This window comes from Mesoplodon bidens (genome assembly GCF_964165515.1).
Source record: "Mesoplodon bidens genome assembly, chromosome: 8".
In the NCBI taxonomy this organism is placed as follows: domain Eukaryota; kingdom Metazoa; phylum Chordata; class Mammalia; order Artiodactyla; family Ziphiidae; genus Mesoplodon; species Mesoplodon bidens.
In genome coordinates this window covers 16636684-16654098 of record NC_138165.1, presented here as the reverse complement: position 1 = coordinate 16654098, position 17415 = coordinate 16636684, and the positions used below count along the sequence as shown (strand labels likewise).

Below are 17415 nucleotides of genomic sequence, written 5' to 3'. Positions count from 1 at the left end.
ATTAAGTAGTGTATTGTTTAGCCTCCATGTGTTTTTTTTTTTTTTTTTTTTTTTTTTTTTTTTTCTTTTTGCGGTATGTGGGCCTCTCACTGTTGTGGCCTCTCCCGTTGCGGAGCACAGGCTCCGGACGCGCAGGCCCAGCGGCCATGGCTCACGGGCCCAGCCGCTCCGCGGCATATGGGATCCTCCCAGACAGGGGCACAAACCCGTATCCCCTGCATCCGCAGGCGGACTCTCAACCACTGCGCCACCAGGGAGGCCCATGTGTTTGTATTTTTTACAGATCTTTTCCTGTAATTGATGTCTAGTCTCATAGCATTGTGGTCGGAAAAGATACTTGATACAATTTCAATTTTCTTAAATTTACCAAGGCTTGATTTGTGACCCAAGATATGGTCTATCCTGGAGAATGTTCCATGAGCACTTGAGAAAAATGTGTATTCTGTTGTTTTTGGATGGAATGTCCTATAAATATCAACTAAGTCCATCTTGTTTAATGTATCATTTAAAGCTTGTGTTTCCTTATTTATTTTCATTTTGGATGATCTGTCCATTGGTGAAAGTGGGGTGTTAAAGTCCCCTACTATGATTGTGTTACTGTCGATTTCCCCTTTTATGGCTGTTAGTATTTGCCTTATGTATTGAGGTGCTCCTACGTTGGGTGCATAAATATTTACAATTGTTATATCTTCTTCTTGGATCGATCCCTTGATCATTATGTAGAGTCCTTCTTTGTCTCTTCTAATAGTCTTTATTTTAAAGTCTATTTTGTCTGATATAAGAATTGCTACTCCAGCTTTCTTTTGATTTCCATTTGCATGGAATATCTTTTTCCATCCCCTCACTTTCAATCTGTATGTGTCTCTAGGTCTGAAGTGGGTCTCTTTTAGACAGCATATATATGGGTCTTGTTTTTGTATCCATTCAGCCACTCTGTGTCTTTTGGTGGGAGCATTTAGTCCATTTACATTTAAGGTAATTATTGATATGTATGTTCCTATTCCCATTTCCTTAATTGCTTTGGGTTCATTATTGTAGGTATATTCCTTCTGTTGTGTTTCTTGCCTAGAGAAGTTCCTTTAGCATTTGTTGTAAAGCTGGTTTGGTGGTGCTGAACTCTCTCAGCTTTTGCTTGTCTGTAAAGGTTTTAATTTCTCCATCAAATCTGAATGAGATCCTTGCTGGGTAGAGTAATCTTGGTTGCAGGTTTTTCTCCTTCATGACTTTAATTATGTCCTTCCACTCCCTTCTGGCTTGTAGAGTTTCTGCTGAGAGATCAGCTGTTAACCTGATGGGGATTCCCTTGTGAGTTATTTGTTTTTTTTCCCTTGCTGCTTTTAATATGATTTCTTTGTGTTTAATTTTTGACAGTTTGTTTATTATGTGTCTTGGCGTATTTCTCCTTGGATTTATTCTGTATGGGACTCTCTGTGCCTCCTGGACTTGATTAACTATTTCCTTTCCCATATTAGGGAAGTTTTCAACTATAATCTCTTCAAATATTTTCTCAGTCCCTTTCTTTTTCTCTTCTTCTTCTGGAACCCCTATAATTCGAATGTTGGTGCGTTTAATGTTGTCTCAGAGGTCTCTGAGACTGTCCTCTGTTCTTTTCACTCTTTTTCTTTATTTTGCTCTGCATCAGTTATTTCCACTATTTTATCTTCCACCTCACTTATCCGTTCTTCTGCCTCAGTTATTCTGCTATTGATCCCATCTAGAGTATTTTTCATTTCATTTGTTGTGTTTTTAATCGATGCTTGATTCATCTTTAGTTCTTCTAGGTCCTTGTTAACTGTTTCTTGCATTTTGTCTACTCTATTTCCAAGATTTTGGATCTTGGAAATAGAATCTTGGATCAGCTCTACTATCATTATTCTGAATTCTTTTTCAGGTAGACTGCCTATTACCTCTTCATTTGTTAGGTCTGGTAGGTTTTTATCTTGCTCCTTCACCTGCTGTGTGTTCTTCTGTCTTCTCATTTTGCTTATGTTACTGTGTTTGGGGTCTCCCTTTTGCAGGCTGCAGATTCGTAGTTCTCGTTGTTTTTGGTGTCTGTCCCCCGTGGCTAAGGTTGTTTCAGTAGGTTGTGTAGGCTTCCTGGTGGGGGGGACTAATGCTTGTGTTCTGGTGGTTGAGGCTCTATCTTGTCTTTCTGGTGGACAGGTCCACGTCTGGTGGTGTGTTTTGGGGTGCCTGTGGCCTTATTATGTTTTTAGGTAGCCTCTCTGCTAATGGGTGGGGTTGTGTTCCTGCCTTGCTAGTTGCTTGGCATAGGGTGACCAGCACTGTAGCTTGCTGGTCATTGAGTGAAGCTGGGTGCTGGTGTTGAGATGGAGATCTCTGGGAGATTTTTGCTGCTTGATATTATGTGGAGCTGGGAGGTCTCTTGTGGACCCGTGTCCTGAAGTTGGCTCTCCCACTTCAGAGGCACAGCACTGACTCCTGGCTGTAGCACCAAGAGCCTTTCATCCACCCGTCTCAGAATAACAGGGAGGAAAAAGTAGAAAGAAAGAACTAGTAGAAGAAAGAAAGAGAGAGGGAAAGAAAAGAAGGGAAGAAAGGAAGGAAGGAAGAAAGAAAGGAGGGAGGGAGGAAGGATGGAAAGAAAGAGAGAAAGGAGGGAGGGAGGGAGGAATGAAAGCAAAAGGAAGAGTGAATGGAAGGGAGGGAGGGAGGAAGGAAAGAAAGGAGGGAGGGAGGGAGGAAGGAAAGAAAAAGAAAGTGGAAAGAAGAAGGGTGGGAGGGAGGGAAGGAGGAAAGAAAAAGAAGGAAAGGAGGAGCGGAGGGAGGGAGGAAGGAAGGGAAGGTAGGAAAAAAAGAAAGAGCAGGTAAAGTAAAATAGAATAAAGTATGAAATATAGTAGCGTTATTAAAATTAAAAAGTAATTATTGAAAAAAAAACGGACCGATAGAATCCTGGGACATATGGTGGAAGCAAAGCTATACAGAGAGAATCTTACACAGAAGATTACACATACACATTCACAAAAAGAGAGCAGGGGGGAAAATCAAAAATCTTGCTCTCCAAGTCTACCTCCTCAATTTGGGATAATTTGTTGTAAAAAGAGGAAAAGGGCGTGAAATCTGAAATCTTGCTCTCTAAGTCCACCTCCTTAATTTGGGATAATTCATTGTAAAAAGAGGAAAAGGGGGGAAAGTCTTAAATCTTGTCCTCAAAGTCCACTTCCTCAATTTGGGATGATTCGCTGTCCATTTATGCACTCCACAGACGCAGGGCACATCAAGTGGACCGTGGAGCTTTAATCCGCTGCCTCCGAGGCTGCACAGAGAGATTTCCCTGTCTCTGCTCTCACAGCTCCCGGGTCTCAGCCTTGGACCTGGCCCCGCCTCTGCGCGTAGGTCGCCGGAGGGCGTCCGTTCTTCGCTCAGACAGGACGGGTTTAAAGGAGCCGCTGATTCGGGGGCTCTGGCTCACTCAGGCAGAGGGGAGGGAGGGGGCGCAGTGTGGGGCGGGCCTGCGGCGGCAGAGGCCGGTGTGACGTTGCACCAGATCGAGGCGCTCTGTGCGCTTTCCCGGCAAAGCCGTCCCTGGGTCCCGGGACCCCGGCAGTGGTGGGGTGCACAGGCCCCCCGGAAGGCGGGGCGGACAGTGACCCGCGCTCGCACACAGGCCCCGCGGCGGCGGCAGCAGCAGCCCCAGCGTCCCACGCCCGTCTCCGAGGTCCGCGCCTTACCCGCGGCTCGCGCCTGTCTCCGGCGCTTCCCCAAGCAGCCCTCTTAATGCCCTCTCCTTGCGCACCAGGAAACAAAAGGGAAAAGTCTCTTGCCTCTTCGGCAGCTCCAGACCCTTTCCCCGGACTCCCTCCGGGCTAGCCGTGGTGCACTAACCCCTTCAGGCTCTCTTCCTGCCGCCAGCCCCAGTCCTCTCCCTGCGCTCTGACTGAAAGCCGATACCCGAGCCTCAGCTCCCAGCCCCGCCTGCCCCGGCGGCCAAGCAGACAAGCCTCTCGGGCTGGTGTGTGCCTGAGGGCACCGATCCTCTGTGCCGGAATCTCTCCGCTTTGCCCTCCACACCCGTTGCTGTGCTCTCCTCCGCTACTCCGAAGCTTTCCCCCTCCGCCACCTGCAGTCTCCGCCCGCGAAGGGGCTTGTAGTGTGTGGAAACCTTTCCTCCTTCACGGCTCCCTCCCACTGGTGCAGGTCCCGTCCCTATCCTATTGTCTCTGTTTATTCTTTTTTTCTTTTGCCCTACCCAGGTATGTGGGGAGTTTCTTGCCTTTTGGGGGGTCTGAGGTCTCCTGTCAGCGTTCAGTAGGTGTTCTGTAGGAGTTGTTCCACGTGTAGATGAATTTCTGATGTATCTGTGGGGAGGAAGGTGATCTCCGCGTCTTACTCTTCCGCCATCTTCCTCCGGGGGCCTGTCTCACTTTTAAAGAAACTACCAAACTATTTTCCAGAGTGGCCGAGTGATTTTACATTCCCTTCAGCAATGTATGAGAGTTCCTCCACATCTTCACTAACACTTGGGGTAATCAGATTTTCAATTTTAGACATTCTAATAGTGTGTGGTAGTATCTCACTGCAGTTTTAATTTGCATTTCCCTAATGACTGATGTTTAACATCTTTTCAGGTGCTTATTTATCATCCGTATATCTTTTTTGGTGAAACGTGTGTTCACCAAATAAATAAAATACTTTGTGCCTTTTTTTTTCAGATTGTTTTTCCTTCTTAGTGAGTTTTGAGAGTTTTTAATAAACTGTGGAGACAAGACCTTTATCAGATATGTGATTTGCAAATGTTTTTTCCCCCAGCCTGTAGCTTTTCATTTTCTTAACAATGTCTTTGAAGAGCATACGTTGTCAATGTTACAGTTTTTCCTTTATGGATCATGGTTTTGATGTCAAATCTAAGAAACCTTTGTGTAATCCAAGATCACAATGGTTTCATCCTATGTTTCAGAAGTTTTAAAGTTTTAGGTTTTACCTTTAGGGCTTTCATCCATTTTGAGTTAATTTTTATATATGGTAGGAGGTATGGATCAAAGGTATTTTGTTTTTTTGTTTCTGCATTTGATACCCAATTGCTTTAGCACATTTGTTGAAAAGACCATCCTTTCTCTACTTTTACTTCTATTGAAAATAAACACTGTTCATAAAATTATTCTGGATGGGTAGCACATTCACATTACTCTTAAGGTACAAAAGGATAAAGTGAAAAATCTCCCAGCCACCCAGTTTCCTTCCTTGAAAATAATGTTGCCAATTTATTACGATTCATTTTAGAGACTCTATTCAAAAGTGAATACATATGTATACTTCATCGCCCCAACCCTTTTGCACACAAATAGTAAAATACTCTGTATACTCTTCTGAACCTTCACTGTTTTAACCTAATAATAGATATGTTATGATTAAGATAAATATATCTTCAAACAGTATTCCAAACTATGGATATACCATGATTTATTTAGCCAGCCTCTTACTGATGGAATTTTGGTTGTTTCTAGTCTTTTGCTAATAACAAACAATACTTCAGAAAGTAACCTTGTAAACATGCCTTATGTACAAGCTAGTGTATCTGTAGGAAAAAGTACAACTGTGGGTGTAAAGTGATAAACAAAGCCAAATTGTCCTCCACAGGAAAAGGGCACTCCAAAAGCAGCAAAGAAGAATGCCTTTTCCCCACATCTTCCTCAATATTATACTTCCTTATAACTTTTAACCTGTAACATTAAAAATACTTTAACGTCTTCTGTAAGGATTCAAGAATAGTACAAAAGATGCTAACTTATAAGGTTTTGAAAACCTATTGGATTTTGTTCTAGAAAAGTACATTAGGAAGAATATAGTTTTTATAATTTTACCAGTGTTTATAAAATATTTACAAAAATGAAAAGGCCACTAGCAAAAGTGCTTACAGAAAGGGTCTAAATTGTAGTTAACTCTAGAAGACAAGCTATAGTACTTTCTATTTTTAAATACCAAACAAAGATGGATGCTCTAGTAAGTTTTCTTTGGAAAGTATTTTCCAGTGTTCAAGTTCTCAGGGCTTCTATTTATGTATTTCTACTTGAAAATCAGGCTTTACCCATTTTACTGTAAATGTTAAGACTATTAGCATTAATTTTTAAAGTGAAAATTAGATTAAAAATCTCAATGGTTACTCTTAAGCCAAATATGACATTTCTGTGTCCAAATCAAAAACTGAGTATGCAATAGCCAGAATGATGGTTTTGATCTACATCATCAGTTTTTGCTGTTTGTGAAGAAGTTCTTTCCTTGTTGTTACTCACACCTCCAAACGTTATCTTTCTAGATGTTACTACTTTTCTTCATTGTTGTATAAATCTGAAATTTCCTTATGATTTAATTTGTGGCCTTCACTTACCGAATCCCGGTGAAGAAAATTTGGTGACTCATCATTTTTTAATGGTCTTGAGGCAAGAATGTCTATTTTACCTTCCAGTCTTCCCTCCATGGTTTTAATGGCATTCAAAAGAGTCTTTAGAGAGATCCCAGAGTCTCCAATCTCCTGAGAAGACCTCACAGAAGTCAGGGTAGGTGCAAAGGTCACATGGTGTGTAGGGTTTGGCCTAACACTGGGCAAAACAACTGATGAACTTCGTTCCTTTACATTGTTGACACGGGGCCTATGGCTTTCAAGTAATGTTGAAGATGCAGGCCTCTCTGGAGACTTCCTTCTTCTTGGAAGCATCAGCAATTTAAAAAGACAAAATCAACTAAACCTAGAATTATTTTTCAGTGAGTGCCCCCTTTACTATGAGAAACAACACAATGTTCTCAATGAAGCTGGGATGGAAGATATACTTAAAAATGTGTTCCTTTGCTTTCAGAATGAAGAAAATACTAGTGTAAAGTATGTCCTCATGAAGAAACAAAGCAGATCTAATGAGGTCCCCTTTACCAGTATAGTCAGATTGTTAGAACCCTAGCAGCATTCCATTTGAAGACACATTCTAGTTGCTTGGTTACCAAGGGTATACATACACAAACGTTATAGTTAAAGAAGTTACACATGCTTACACTGTTAAAAATTAAAAATAAATAATGTGATAAATTTGTAAATCATTGAAATGAATCACTTTCTTTTAGCACCATATTCCTGGATTATTTTCTTCACTAAATGTTTTACATATGTTCTTTGTCTAATTTTCTCTGTTCATGTTAAATTGTTATGTGACCTACAAACAGTTTTACGAGTCTCAATAGTCTCAGTCTCAATAGCCACCATGCTAACAAGTAAGCACCTTCACTACTAATACCTCTTTCAAGTGCGCTATTGCAGGTATATCTTGTTGGCAATGTGTTCTGCGTTCGCCTGTAATTAAAAACCCAAAGATACTTGTTCCTCACGTCTGCCGAAAGTTTTCAGGCTCAAATTAAAAAACCACTTCCTCTATGATAGAGATTCTCGATGCTTTCATCATGATGATGTTCCCTATGCATGCTCACAATACAATCTATTTTGTTTCTGAAAGGCATAACCTTCTATTCTATAATAAAGTCTGCCGAGTACATTCCTAATCCCGCAATTAGAGCATGCAAGTTGAATGTCCCAATACTGCTTCAGGCATCTTTATTAATTCTTCTGTGGTTGAGTGGAACCTTGTACATCGAGGGTGTTTAAAATATTTTTGATAAATTGAGTCAAGTGAGAGAATATTCATCTTTCTGGGATCATACGGTGAGGTGGGGAGAAAGTCACCAATTTCTTAAAAGCTAATTAAAACAACATAGAAGCAATCTGTTTTATAGCTATTAATCACACCTGAGCATATTTGCCCTCTAGTGCCTTATTCAACTTGCGTAGATGGTCGTTCTGTGAACTGGTTCCAGTAAAAGAATGTAGTTGTTCTTCTAGCTGCTTATCTTTTATCTAGAGAAAAAACAGAAGAATAAAAAAACAAGTCTCATTAACGAAATATATATATATATATGTATGTATGTGTATATATATATATATATATATATATATATATATATATATACTCCAAAATAGAAAAAAAAGATGTCACAAGTTTTGCAGAAAAACAAATCACAGAAAATCCTTAAAACTTGTAAAAAGCGATCCTGTTCTTCTAATGACGCTATTTCAACTAAAATAGCTATTTCAACAAATAAAATAGGCTATAGCCCTATACATGTACTGAGATAATTCATTTGGTTTATAGCATTTATGGAAACTCCAAATTAACATGACTCATGAATATAACAGTGAGACTTTGTGGGTAAAATATTTCAATTTTAAAGAAATTGTGGTATCTATTATTCAAAACCCTTTCTGAGTACGGATAATTAGAATTGTCAATATTTAAGGAGACAAGAGTCTTGTGTTTACCCACAGAGAATTACGAAAGTTGAATTAACAGAATTCTTATAGGCTGAATTATATTTGAAAACTAACTCATAAAGCTGACTACTCACATCTTTCACTTTAAAGAAAAGATGATTTGGGGGAATAAAATCATTAATATTTATTCACAAATCTCCAAATTGTGTGTTTTTCTACATTTTCTTCCTCTTATTCCCAACCCTCTCAATACAAATCGACAATTAACATTACTGAGCCTATCTCTGAATCAGAAAAAAATTCATCCAAAATTTTTAATTTAAATCAACTTTTTCCTCTCTCAGTATCTTTCCTTGTTTCCCACCTCTGAAGGGCAAACTCCTCTTGGTTGTAGCCACTGATTGTTTTCAAGAACTGTTAAAATTTGAGTGCTAACACTTAGTTTTTTTTAGAAAGGCTACATGAAAACACATTTTGTCTTAGGAAATCTCTCTTGTTCCATCAGCAGAATCCTTTTTCTCATCTTTGCCTGTTTCTGGTGCTCTTTTCCACAGTGTACAGTATAAAACATGTTCCATGGCTCCCCCTTAAGTGTATTCACTTAAGGTTCAGAATTAGCATGGCTGCCTCTAAAGAGAGGTATTGATGCAACACTTACTCTCATTTTAAACGTAAGCAAACTGCTGTTAACCTTAGAACTCAGTGGAAAATACTGATGAACACTCAAGAATTTTCGATTTGCCTCTCTTCAAACAAAACACAGAATATCCTTGTTCCACAATATTTCTCAGGTAACTTACGCTACCCCCAGCCTCAGAGTACTCAATAAAATGCCCTGAAACTTGTCAGATGGCATGTTCTCATCTATAAAGCACTTTACTTTTTATACTGGGTTTCTTTTCTGGAAGAATTTCTAATTCAGGACACTGAAATGGGGAAGAACACAGAAGCAAATAAATCCTGCTGCCCTCAGAGATCTGATGTTTCTGTGTCATTAAAATCCAAGTAGCTTCCACAGCTAGCTTACCAGGCAGTCTCAGGAATACCAGTATTTAGGTCAAGGTCATATCCTCCTACTGTTTCAAATGATCTAAATATATATAGATACATATTTTTAAAAATTGAGGTAGAGTTGATTTATAATATTATGTAAGTTTCAACTATACAACATAGTGATTCACAATTTTTAAAGATTATACTCCATTTTTTTTTTTTTTTTTTCTTTTTGCGGTATGCGGGCCTCTCACTGTTGTGGCCTCTCCCGCTGCGGAGCACAGGCTCCAGACACGCAGGCCCAGCGGCCATGGCTCACGGGCCCAGCCGCTCCGCGGCATATGGGATCCTCCCAGACCGGGGCACGAACCCGTATCCCCTGCATCGGCAGGCGGACTCTCAACCACTGCGCCACCAGGGAGGCCCCTCCATTTTTAGTTATTATAAAATATTGGCTATATTCCATGTAATGTACAATATATCCTTGTAGCTTATTTTATACACAGTAGTCTGTACTTCTTAATCTCCTACCCTAATATTGCCCCTTACATATATTTTCTAATATAAAACTATAAAAACATAACACTATAGAAACTGTGAGACACCTAAGAAATGGATGAAAAGGAACTTTTTTCTTTTTTTTTGTGGTACACGGGCCTCTCACTGTTGTGGTCTCTCCCGTTGCGGAGCACAGGCTCCAGATGCACAGGCTCAGCGGCCATGGCCCACGGGTCCAGCCGCTCCGCGGCATGTGGGATCTTCCCGGACCGGGGCACGAACCCGCATCCCCTGCATCGGCAGGCGGACTCTCAACCACTGCGCCACCAGGGAAGCCCGGAACTTATTTTTATGTGTTTTATAATGCAAGTATTCTAAATTAATGTTATTAATAAATTTCCTAGGTTTTTTCTTCTTCGATACATATGATAAGTTGGAAATAAAGTAGGACAAGCCTAAAACGTTACCCCAAAGTTTGAAATGAGCTACAGAGTTGAAACAACCTAAACTGCCAGAGTTATGTATTTTGACTAGAAGTATGAAAATACATTCATAAAACTGATAATTTCAGCACAGCGGCCTTAATAATATTCATATAATTCCATGAAGCAATTCAAATCAAAGAAGTACAACAACAATCAACATGGATGGATCTCTCAATTATAATGCTGGGTGAAAGAAACAAGACACACAAAAACTATATACTGTATTATTATATAAAGTTCAAAAATTAATCTGGGGTATTAGAAGTCAGGATGACGGATGGTAACATCATGGGGGACAGTGACTGAAAAAGGCTATGAAATGGGTTCTGGGTGCTGGGAATATTCTGTGTGCCGGTCACATGGTTACCTCTACTTTGTGAAAATCCATTAACTGTATCCTGTGCACTTTTCTGTACAATATTTTACAGTTCAATAAAAATTTATTAAAACAAAACAAACAAAACCTTTAAATAATCTCTAAATTAAGGTCACAAATGCAGCTGCTCCTAAGGGGCTAGGCAGCTAACATAATATTTGAATCCAGTTGGTATAAGAGTGATGGGGCCAGTGGTAGATTAAAGTGAGCATAAAGCACTAACTAACATATGTTTAATGACAAGAAAAAGGTGTTGGGCTTCCCTGGTGGTGCAGTGGTTAAGAATCCTCCTGCCAATGCAGGGGACACGGGTTCGATCCCTGGTCCAGGACGATCCCCTATGCTGCGGAGCAACTAAGCCTGTGCACCACAACTACTGAGCCTGCGCTCTAGAACCTGCGAGCCACAACTACTGAAGCCCACGAGCCTACAGCCCATGCTCTGCAACGAGAAGCCACCGCAATGAAAAGCCCACGCACCACAATGAAGAGTAGCCCCAGCTCACAGGAACTAGAGACAGCCCTGCATGCAGCTATGAAGACCCAATGCAGCCAAAAATAAATAAAATAAATGTATTTTAAAAATGTTGGAAATCTTTCAGGCATATATAGCAACATCCCTTCTATTCATCACTCAACTTAAAAAGAATAAAACATTACTAATATAGTTGAAACCCTCTGTGTAGCCTAATCCAACTAAATCTCTTCTATCCTGGAGTTAACTACTATCCTGAATTTGGTGTTTTATCATTCCTATTCCTTTTAAATAATTTTACTATAAATGTATCCCTCAACAGTATGTAGTATTATTTTATGAGATTCATCCATGTTAAAACATGTCACTCTACATCCTCTTATATAGACTGCTTTCTAAACTGGTATAATTACTTTTAGGAGAAATTTGAAAAACTCCAGTAAATTTCAATTTATGTACATCATGCAACCCAGCAATTCTCCTCCTAAGAATTATACCTAGAATAGAGAATATTTTGGATGAGAACAAAGACATGTGCAAGAATTCATCATATCAGCATTATTTGCAAACAACTGAAAACTGCTTAAATTTCCATCAACATAAGAAAGGATAAATATATTTGGGCATATTTAGATAATGCAATAGTATACAGCACCATATATGAAACTGAAATCACGTTTGAGTGTGAGGCGACAGTTTCTGACAGTCTGCATTAACACGTAAAACCCGGTATTTATATCATTAAGTCAATTTTGACAATGCAATATTTTATCTAATATGGTTCATATGTAATATTTTAATCGATTATAATCCAATTGAGAGAACACACAGCAGACTATTGTTTTGATTACATTTAATATGTAGCTCTTCTTGTAGATTATCTTGTGAGAGTAATATGCTATACATTTACAATAGCCAAGACATAGAAGCAACCAAGATATGCATCGATAGAGGAATGGTAAAGAAGATGTGTGTGTGTATATATGTATGTGTGTGTGTGTGTGTGTGTATATATACATACATATATACACACACACACAATGGTCTATTACTCAGCCATAAAAAAGAATGAACTAATGCCATTTGCAGCAACATGGATGGCCCTAGAGATTATCATACTAAGTGAAGTAAGTCAGACAGAGAAAGAAAAATACCATATGATATCACTTATATGTGGACTCTAAAATATGACACAAATGAACTTATTTACAAAACAAACAGACTCATAGGCATAAAAAACAAACTTATGGTTACCAAAGGAGAGAGTGGAGGGGAAGATAAATTAAGAGTTTGGGAGTGGCAGATGCAAGCTACTGTGTATAAAATAAACAACAAGGTCCTACTATGTAGCACAGGGAGCTATATTTAATATTTTTAAATAAAGTATAATGGAAAAGAATATGAAAAAGAGCATATATACACACACACATATATAAAACTGAACCACTTTGCTGTACACCAGCAACTAACACAAGATTGTCAATTAAAAAAGAAAATAATGTGCTATATAAGAGCACTTTCCCTTGGGCTGATGAGGTCAGTGCCTTTTGGAATGTGCCAACCCAAGGCATGACATAAAAACACCAGTGAATCAATAGTTTCAAAAGTGTTTCACCTTTCAAAGGCTATCAAAAAGCTTCAGCCCTTATTACAGGAATGTGGACAGAAAAAAAGGCATGTATTTTCCTTAAGATTATAAGGATGATCTCTAACATGTAATCAAGGTTTAAAAGGTTAGATAGGTAACATCAGACTCACTAATAAATCTTAAAATGTATTCCACTCCCAGCTAAAGTTTGGCATCAAGGGTTTAAGATTTGGCTATGAGTATTTAAGAGTTTTCTCACACACTTAAAAATATACTTAATTTCTCTTGGGAAAGCTAAAAGCAGGTCAGAATCATGGGCCACAGCTTCTCTGAGATGATTAGTTTCACAAAGGAGAAAGTATATACCCAGCCTATTACACTGATCACTTTTCCCAGTGAGAAGTAAATAAGAGAGGTGTACTTCCCCAGCTCATTTCATAGGTGAATAAGATGAAACGAGAAAATTAAGACTTGTGCAAGGTTACACAAGTATAAATGATTATACTTAAGTGCATCGCTGCCTCTGGAAAATATTAATTAAAAGCACACAAATAGTGGCCAAATAGCTTTATCTTTTTTTTTTTTTTTTTTTTTTTTTTTTGTGGTACGCGGGCCTCTCACTGTTGTGGCCTCTCCCGTAGCAGAGCACAGGCTCCGGACGCACAGGCTCAGCGGCCATGGCTCACGGGTCCAGCCGCTCTGAGGCATGTGGGATCTTCCCGGACTGGGGCACGAACCCGTGTCCCCTGCATCGGCAGGCGGACTCTCAACCACTGCACCACCAGGGAAGCCCAGCTTTATCTTTTTACTGGACAACATACTGTTTCACAACCATGGTTTATCAACTGCCTTTCAGATCACCTGCCATTTCTGGGCTGGATCTTGTCTGCTAACCCTATGGTAAGTCCCTTGGGAAGATGAGATAAGATTAACACTGAGGTGTTCGGTGAATCTCTAGGGAGATTACTTATTCAGTCAGCTCTATAGCTGCCAAGCCTAACCAGACTTCACTTCATACCATTCAGTCCTGTGGTGCTCAACTATGGGTGCACATTGGAATCAACGGGGATTTAAAAAGTATTGAAGCCTATGACTTATTTCCTGAGATTCTGATTTAATTGCTCTGGGGTGCAAGCCCGGTCATGGGGAGTTTTCCCTTTATATTTTATTATGAAAAAATTTAAATATACAGAAAAATTGAAATGTGCATACACCTGCCATTCAAATTCAACCATTAACATTTTTATACTTACTTATCATATATCCATCCATCATTTCCTGTATCGATCTACCAAACTATTTTCTTTTTTCTTTTTTTAATGATTCATTTCAAAGTAAATGGCAGACATCATATACTTCCTAGCATGAAGAGTTTTAAAAATTCCCCAGGGGAGCCTACTGTGTAGCTAAGGCTGAGAACCACTAATTTAGACTTCAGTGTTTCTACTGAAGTTGGTTTAAGGCAGGTCTAGCCTTATTAGTGGCAAGCTTCCTGCTCTGAGGACACTTTAGGGACAAAACTCACATGGAGTGAAAGAACAGTATCATCTCATGCACAAGTCAATTCTATTGCCTTGCATCTCAATTTCCAGGGTTATTTCTTTTTAGGAATGTTATAAAAATTTTTCAAAAAGGAAAACATATGCGATGGAGGGAATCAAGATGGTGGAGTAGGATGATGCTGAGCTCACCTACCCCTACAAACAAATCAAAAACACATCTATATGTGTAGCAGCTCTCAGTGAAAACAAACTGGAGACTGGCAGGAAGATGTCTACAACCAAGGCTACAAAGAAAGATCCACAGAGTTTGGTAGGAAGGGAGAAGTGATCAGGTCGGGACCTATGTCCCTAGTAGGGATACAGAAGAGGAGGGGATATCACAGGTTCAGAGATCCTCCCTGGGGATTTTGGGGCTTGAACCACATATTAGGAACCCCAGTCCTGGGGACCAACAATGGAAAGATGAATCCCACTAGCTGGTTTGAAAATCAGTGGGACATACCAGAGAGCTGTAAGAACCTGAGACTCTGCTCCTGAAGAGTGCACACACGCTTGCTTACTCCCAGGAACAATGAAGAGGAAACAGATTAAAAATGGCCTGGGGCTCTGGCCGGTTTCCCAAGACCACCCCAACAGCTGCCCTAGCCTGCACAGATGCCAGCTCCAGCCCCTCTTGCTCTGGAGCAGCACCGGGAGCAGCTCCACACTAGGTAAAGGCCGCCACTGTCAAGGAGGATAAGCAATTGGGGGAGATGGAGCAGTTCAGACTGGGCCCTGCATCTGAACAGGGTGAGGGCAATCATTACCAGTGTGTGCAGAAGTGGTGGGGCAGGAGCTACCTGGAACTCCTACTGATGTGCTGGGACGATCCCAGTGCATACCCCAGCCCACGCCAGGCACCTACTCTGGACCCTTTTGCTCTGATGCAGCTGCCCACTAGGGCAAAGGCTGCCATTGCTTTAGGGGCGAGGGAGTGCACAGTTAAGAGAGAACAAAACCAGCCTGCAGCTGACCCTTAGGGCTTCTGCTCCAGCACCTTGATACCTGGCCCTACACCTGATAGGGTGGCTATAGCCATTGAGCAGAGGAGAAATGCCAGCTCACACCTGGCTCTGGCTCTAGCCCCTCCATCTCTGGCCCTACCTCCCACCAAGGTGGTAACTGCCAGCACACCCTGAGGGAAGATGTAACCTGTGCTCACTTCAGATTCAGCTCTCCCAACAAAGCCACTGGACACGAGCAGACTGCACAGGGACACTTCCACACAAGGACACCCCTTTAAGTTTGGGATAAGTAACTTTTACCTAGAGATACAGAAAGTAAAGCAAAATGAGAAGATCAAAGAATGTATTTGAAACAAAAGAACAAAAAACAACCCTGAAAAAAACAACTAATGAAATAGAGATAAATAATTTACCAGATATAGAGGTCCAAGCATTAGTAATAAGAATGCTAACTGAACTTGGGAAAAGAATAGATGAGCAGAGTAAGAATTTTAACAAGGGACTAGAAAATATAAAAAAGAACCAGTTGGAGCTGAAAATCATAATAACTGAAATGAAAAGTACACTAAAGGGCTTCCCAGGTGGCGCAGTGGCTGAGAGTCTGCCTCCCGATTCAGGGGACACGGGTTCGTGCCCCGGTCCGGGAGGATCCCACATGCCGCGGAGTGGATGGTTCCGTGGGCCATGGCCGCTGGGCCTGCGCGTCCGGAGCCTGTGCTCAGCTGCGGGAGAGGCCACAACAGTGAGAGGCCCACGTACCGCAAAAAAAAAGTACACTAAAAGGAATTAATAACAGACTAGGAGATACAGAAGAATGCATAAGTAATCAGGAAGATACAATATTGGAAATCACCAATTCAGAAGAGCTAAAAGGAAAAGAAATTTTAAAAAATGAGGATAGTTGAAGGAACCTCTGGGACAACATTCCCATTTTAGGGGTCCTAGAAGGAGAAGAGCAAGAGAAGAAGGTTAAAAATGTATTTGATGAAATTATGGCTGAAAAAATTTATTCCTGAGGATGAAGAAAGAAACAGATTTCTAGGTATAGGAAGTACAAAGAGTTCCAAATAAGATGAACCTAAAAAGACCCACACCAAGACATATAATTAAAATGGCAAAAGTTAACGAGAGAATTTTAAAGGCAGCAAGAAAAAAAATAAAGAGTAACATACAAAGGAACCTCCGTAAGGCTATCAGCTGATTTTTCCATAGAAACTTGGCAGGTCAGAAGGGAGTGGCATGATATATTTAAAGTATTGAAAGGGAAAAACCCACAAGCCAGAATACTCTACCCAGCAAAATTATTATTCAGAATTGAAAGAGAGATGAACAACTTCTCAGAGAAGCAAAAACTAAGAGAGCTCATCTAACTGATGCTACAAGTGTTAAAGGGTCTTCTCTAAGTGGAAAAGGCTACAAGAAGAATTATAGGAAAGGAAAATCCCACTAGTAAAGGCAAATATAAGATAAAGGTTGTGGATCAACTACTTAAGTAAGCTAGTACAAGATTAAGAGACAAAAATTATAAAATCAACCATAACTACAATAAATAGTTAAGGGATAGACATGAATATGTAAAATATGACATTGAAAACACAAAATGTGGGGGGAGGGAATAAAAAATGTAGCTTTTTAAAAGTGTATAAATGTATCTGAACTTAAATGACTATCGGTTTAAAATAAGCACATAAAGTTCTAGGTCAACATATATGAACTCCACAGTAAACACAAATAAAAAACCTACAATAGATACACAGAAACTAGAGAAAAGAATACAAGCACACCACTAAAGAAAATCATCAAACCACAAGGGAAGGAAGTAAAAGAAGATAACAGAGAAGAACTATAAAAACAACCAGAAAACTAGTGACAAAATGGCAATAAGTACACACTTATCAATAATCACTTTAAATATCAATGGGCTAAATGCTCCAGTCAAAAGACATAGAGTGGCTGACTGGATAAAAATGAAGACCCATCTATATGCTGCCTGCAAGAGACACATCTCAGAGACACACACACAGCCTGAAAGTGAGGGGATGGAAAAAGATAGTTCATGTAAATGGAAGAGGAAAAAAATGCTGAGGTAGCAATACTCATAGCAGACAAAGTAGACTTTAAAATAAAGTCTATAACAAAAGACAACAAACAGCATTATATAATAATAAAGGGATCTGTACAAGAATAGGATTAACTTTCATTAACATATATGTACATAAAACA

The 17415-nt window shown here is 40.0% G+C and overlaps 1 protein-coding gene across 1 annotated transcript in view; it reads right to left on the bottom strand.

The window, feature by feature from the left end:
- Positions 1-17415, bottom strand: part of LOC308621795 (coiled-coil domain-containing protein 150-like) — a 98089-nt gene that overhangs the window by 25037 nt on the left and 55637 nt on the right. Inside the window, 1 exon segment of the mRNA XM_081242532.1 lies at positions 7751-7858. Coding sequence (XP_081098658.1) covers positions 7751-7858 — 108 coding nt within the window.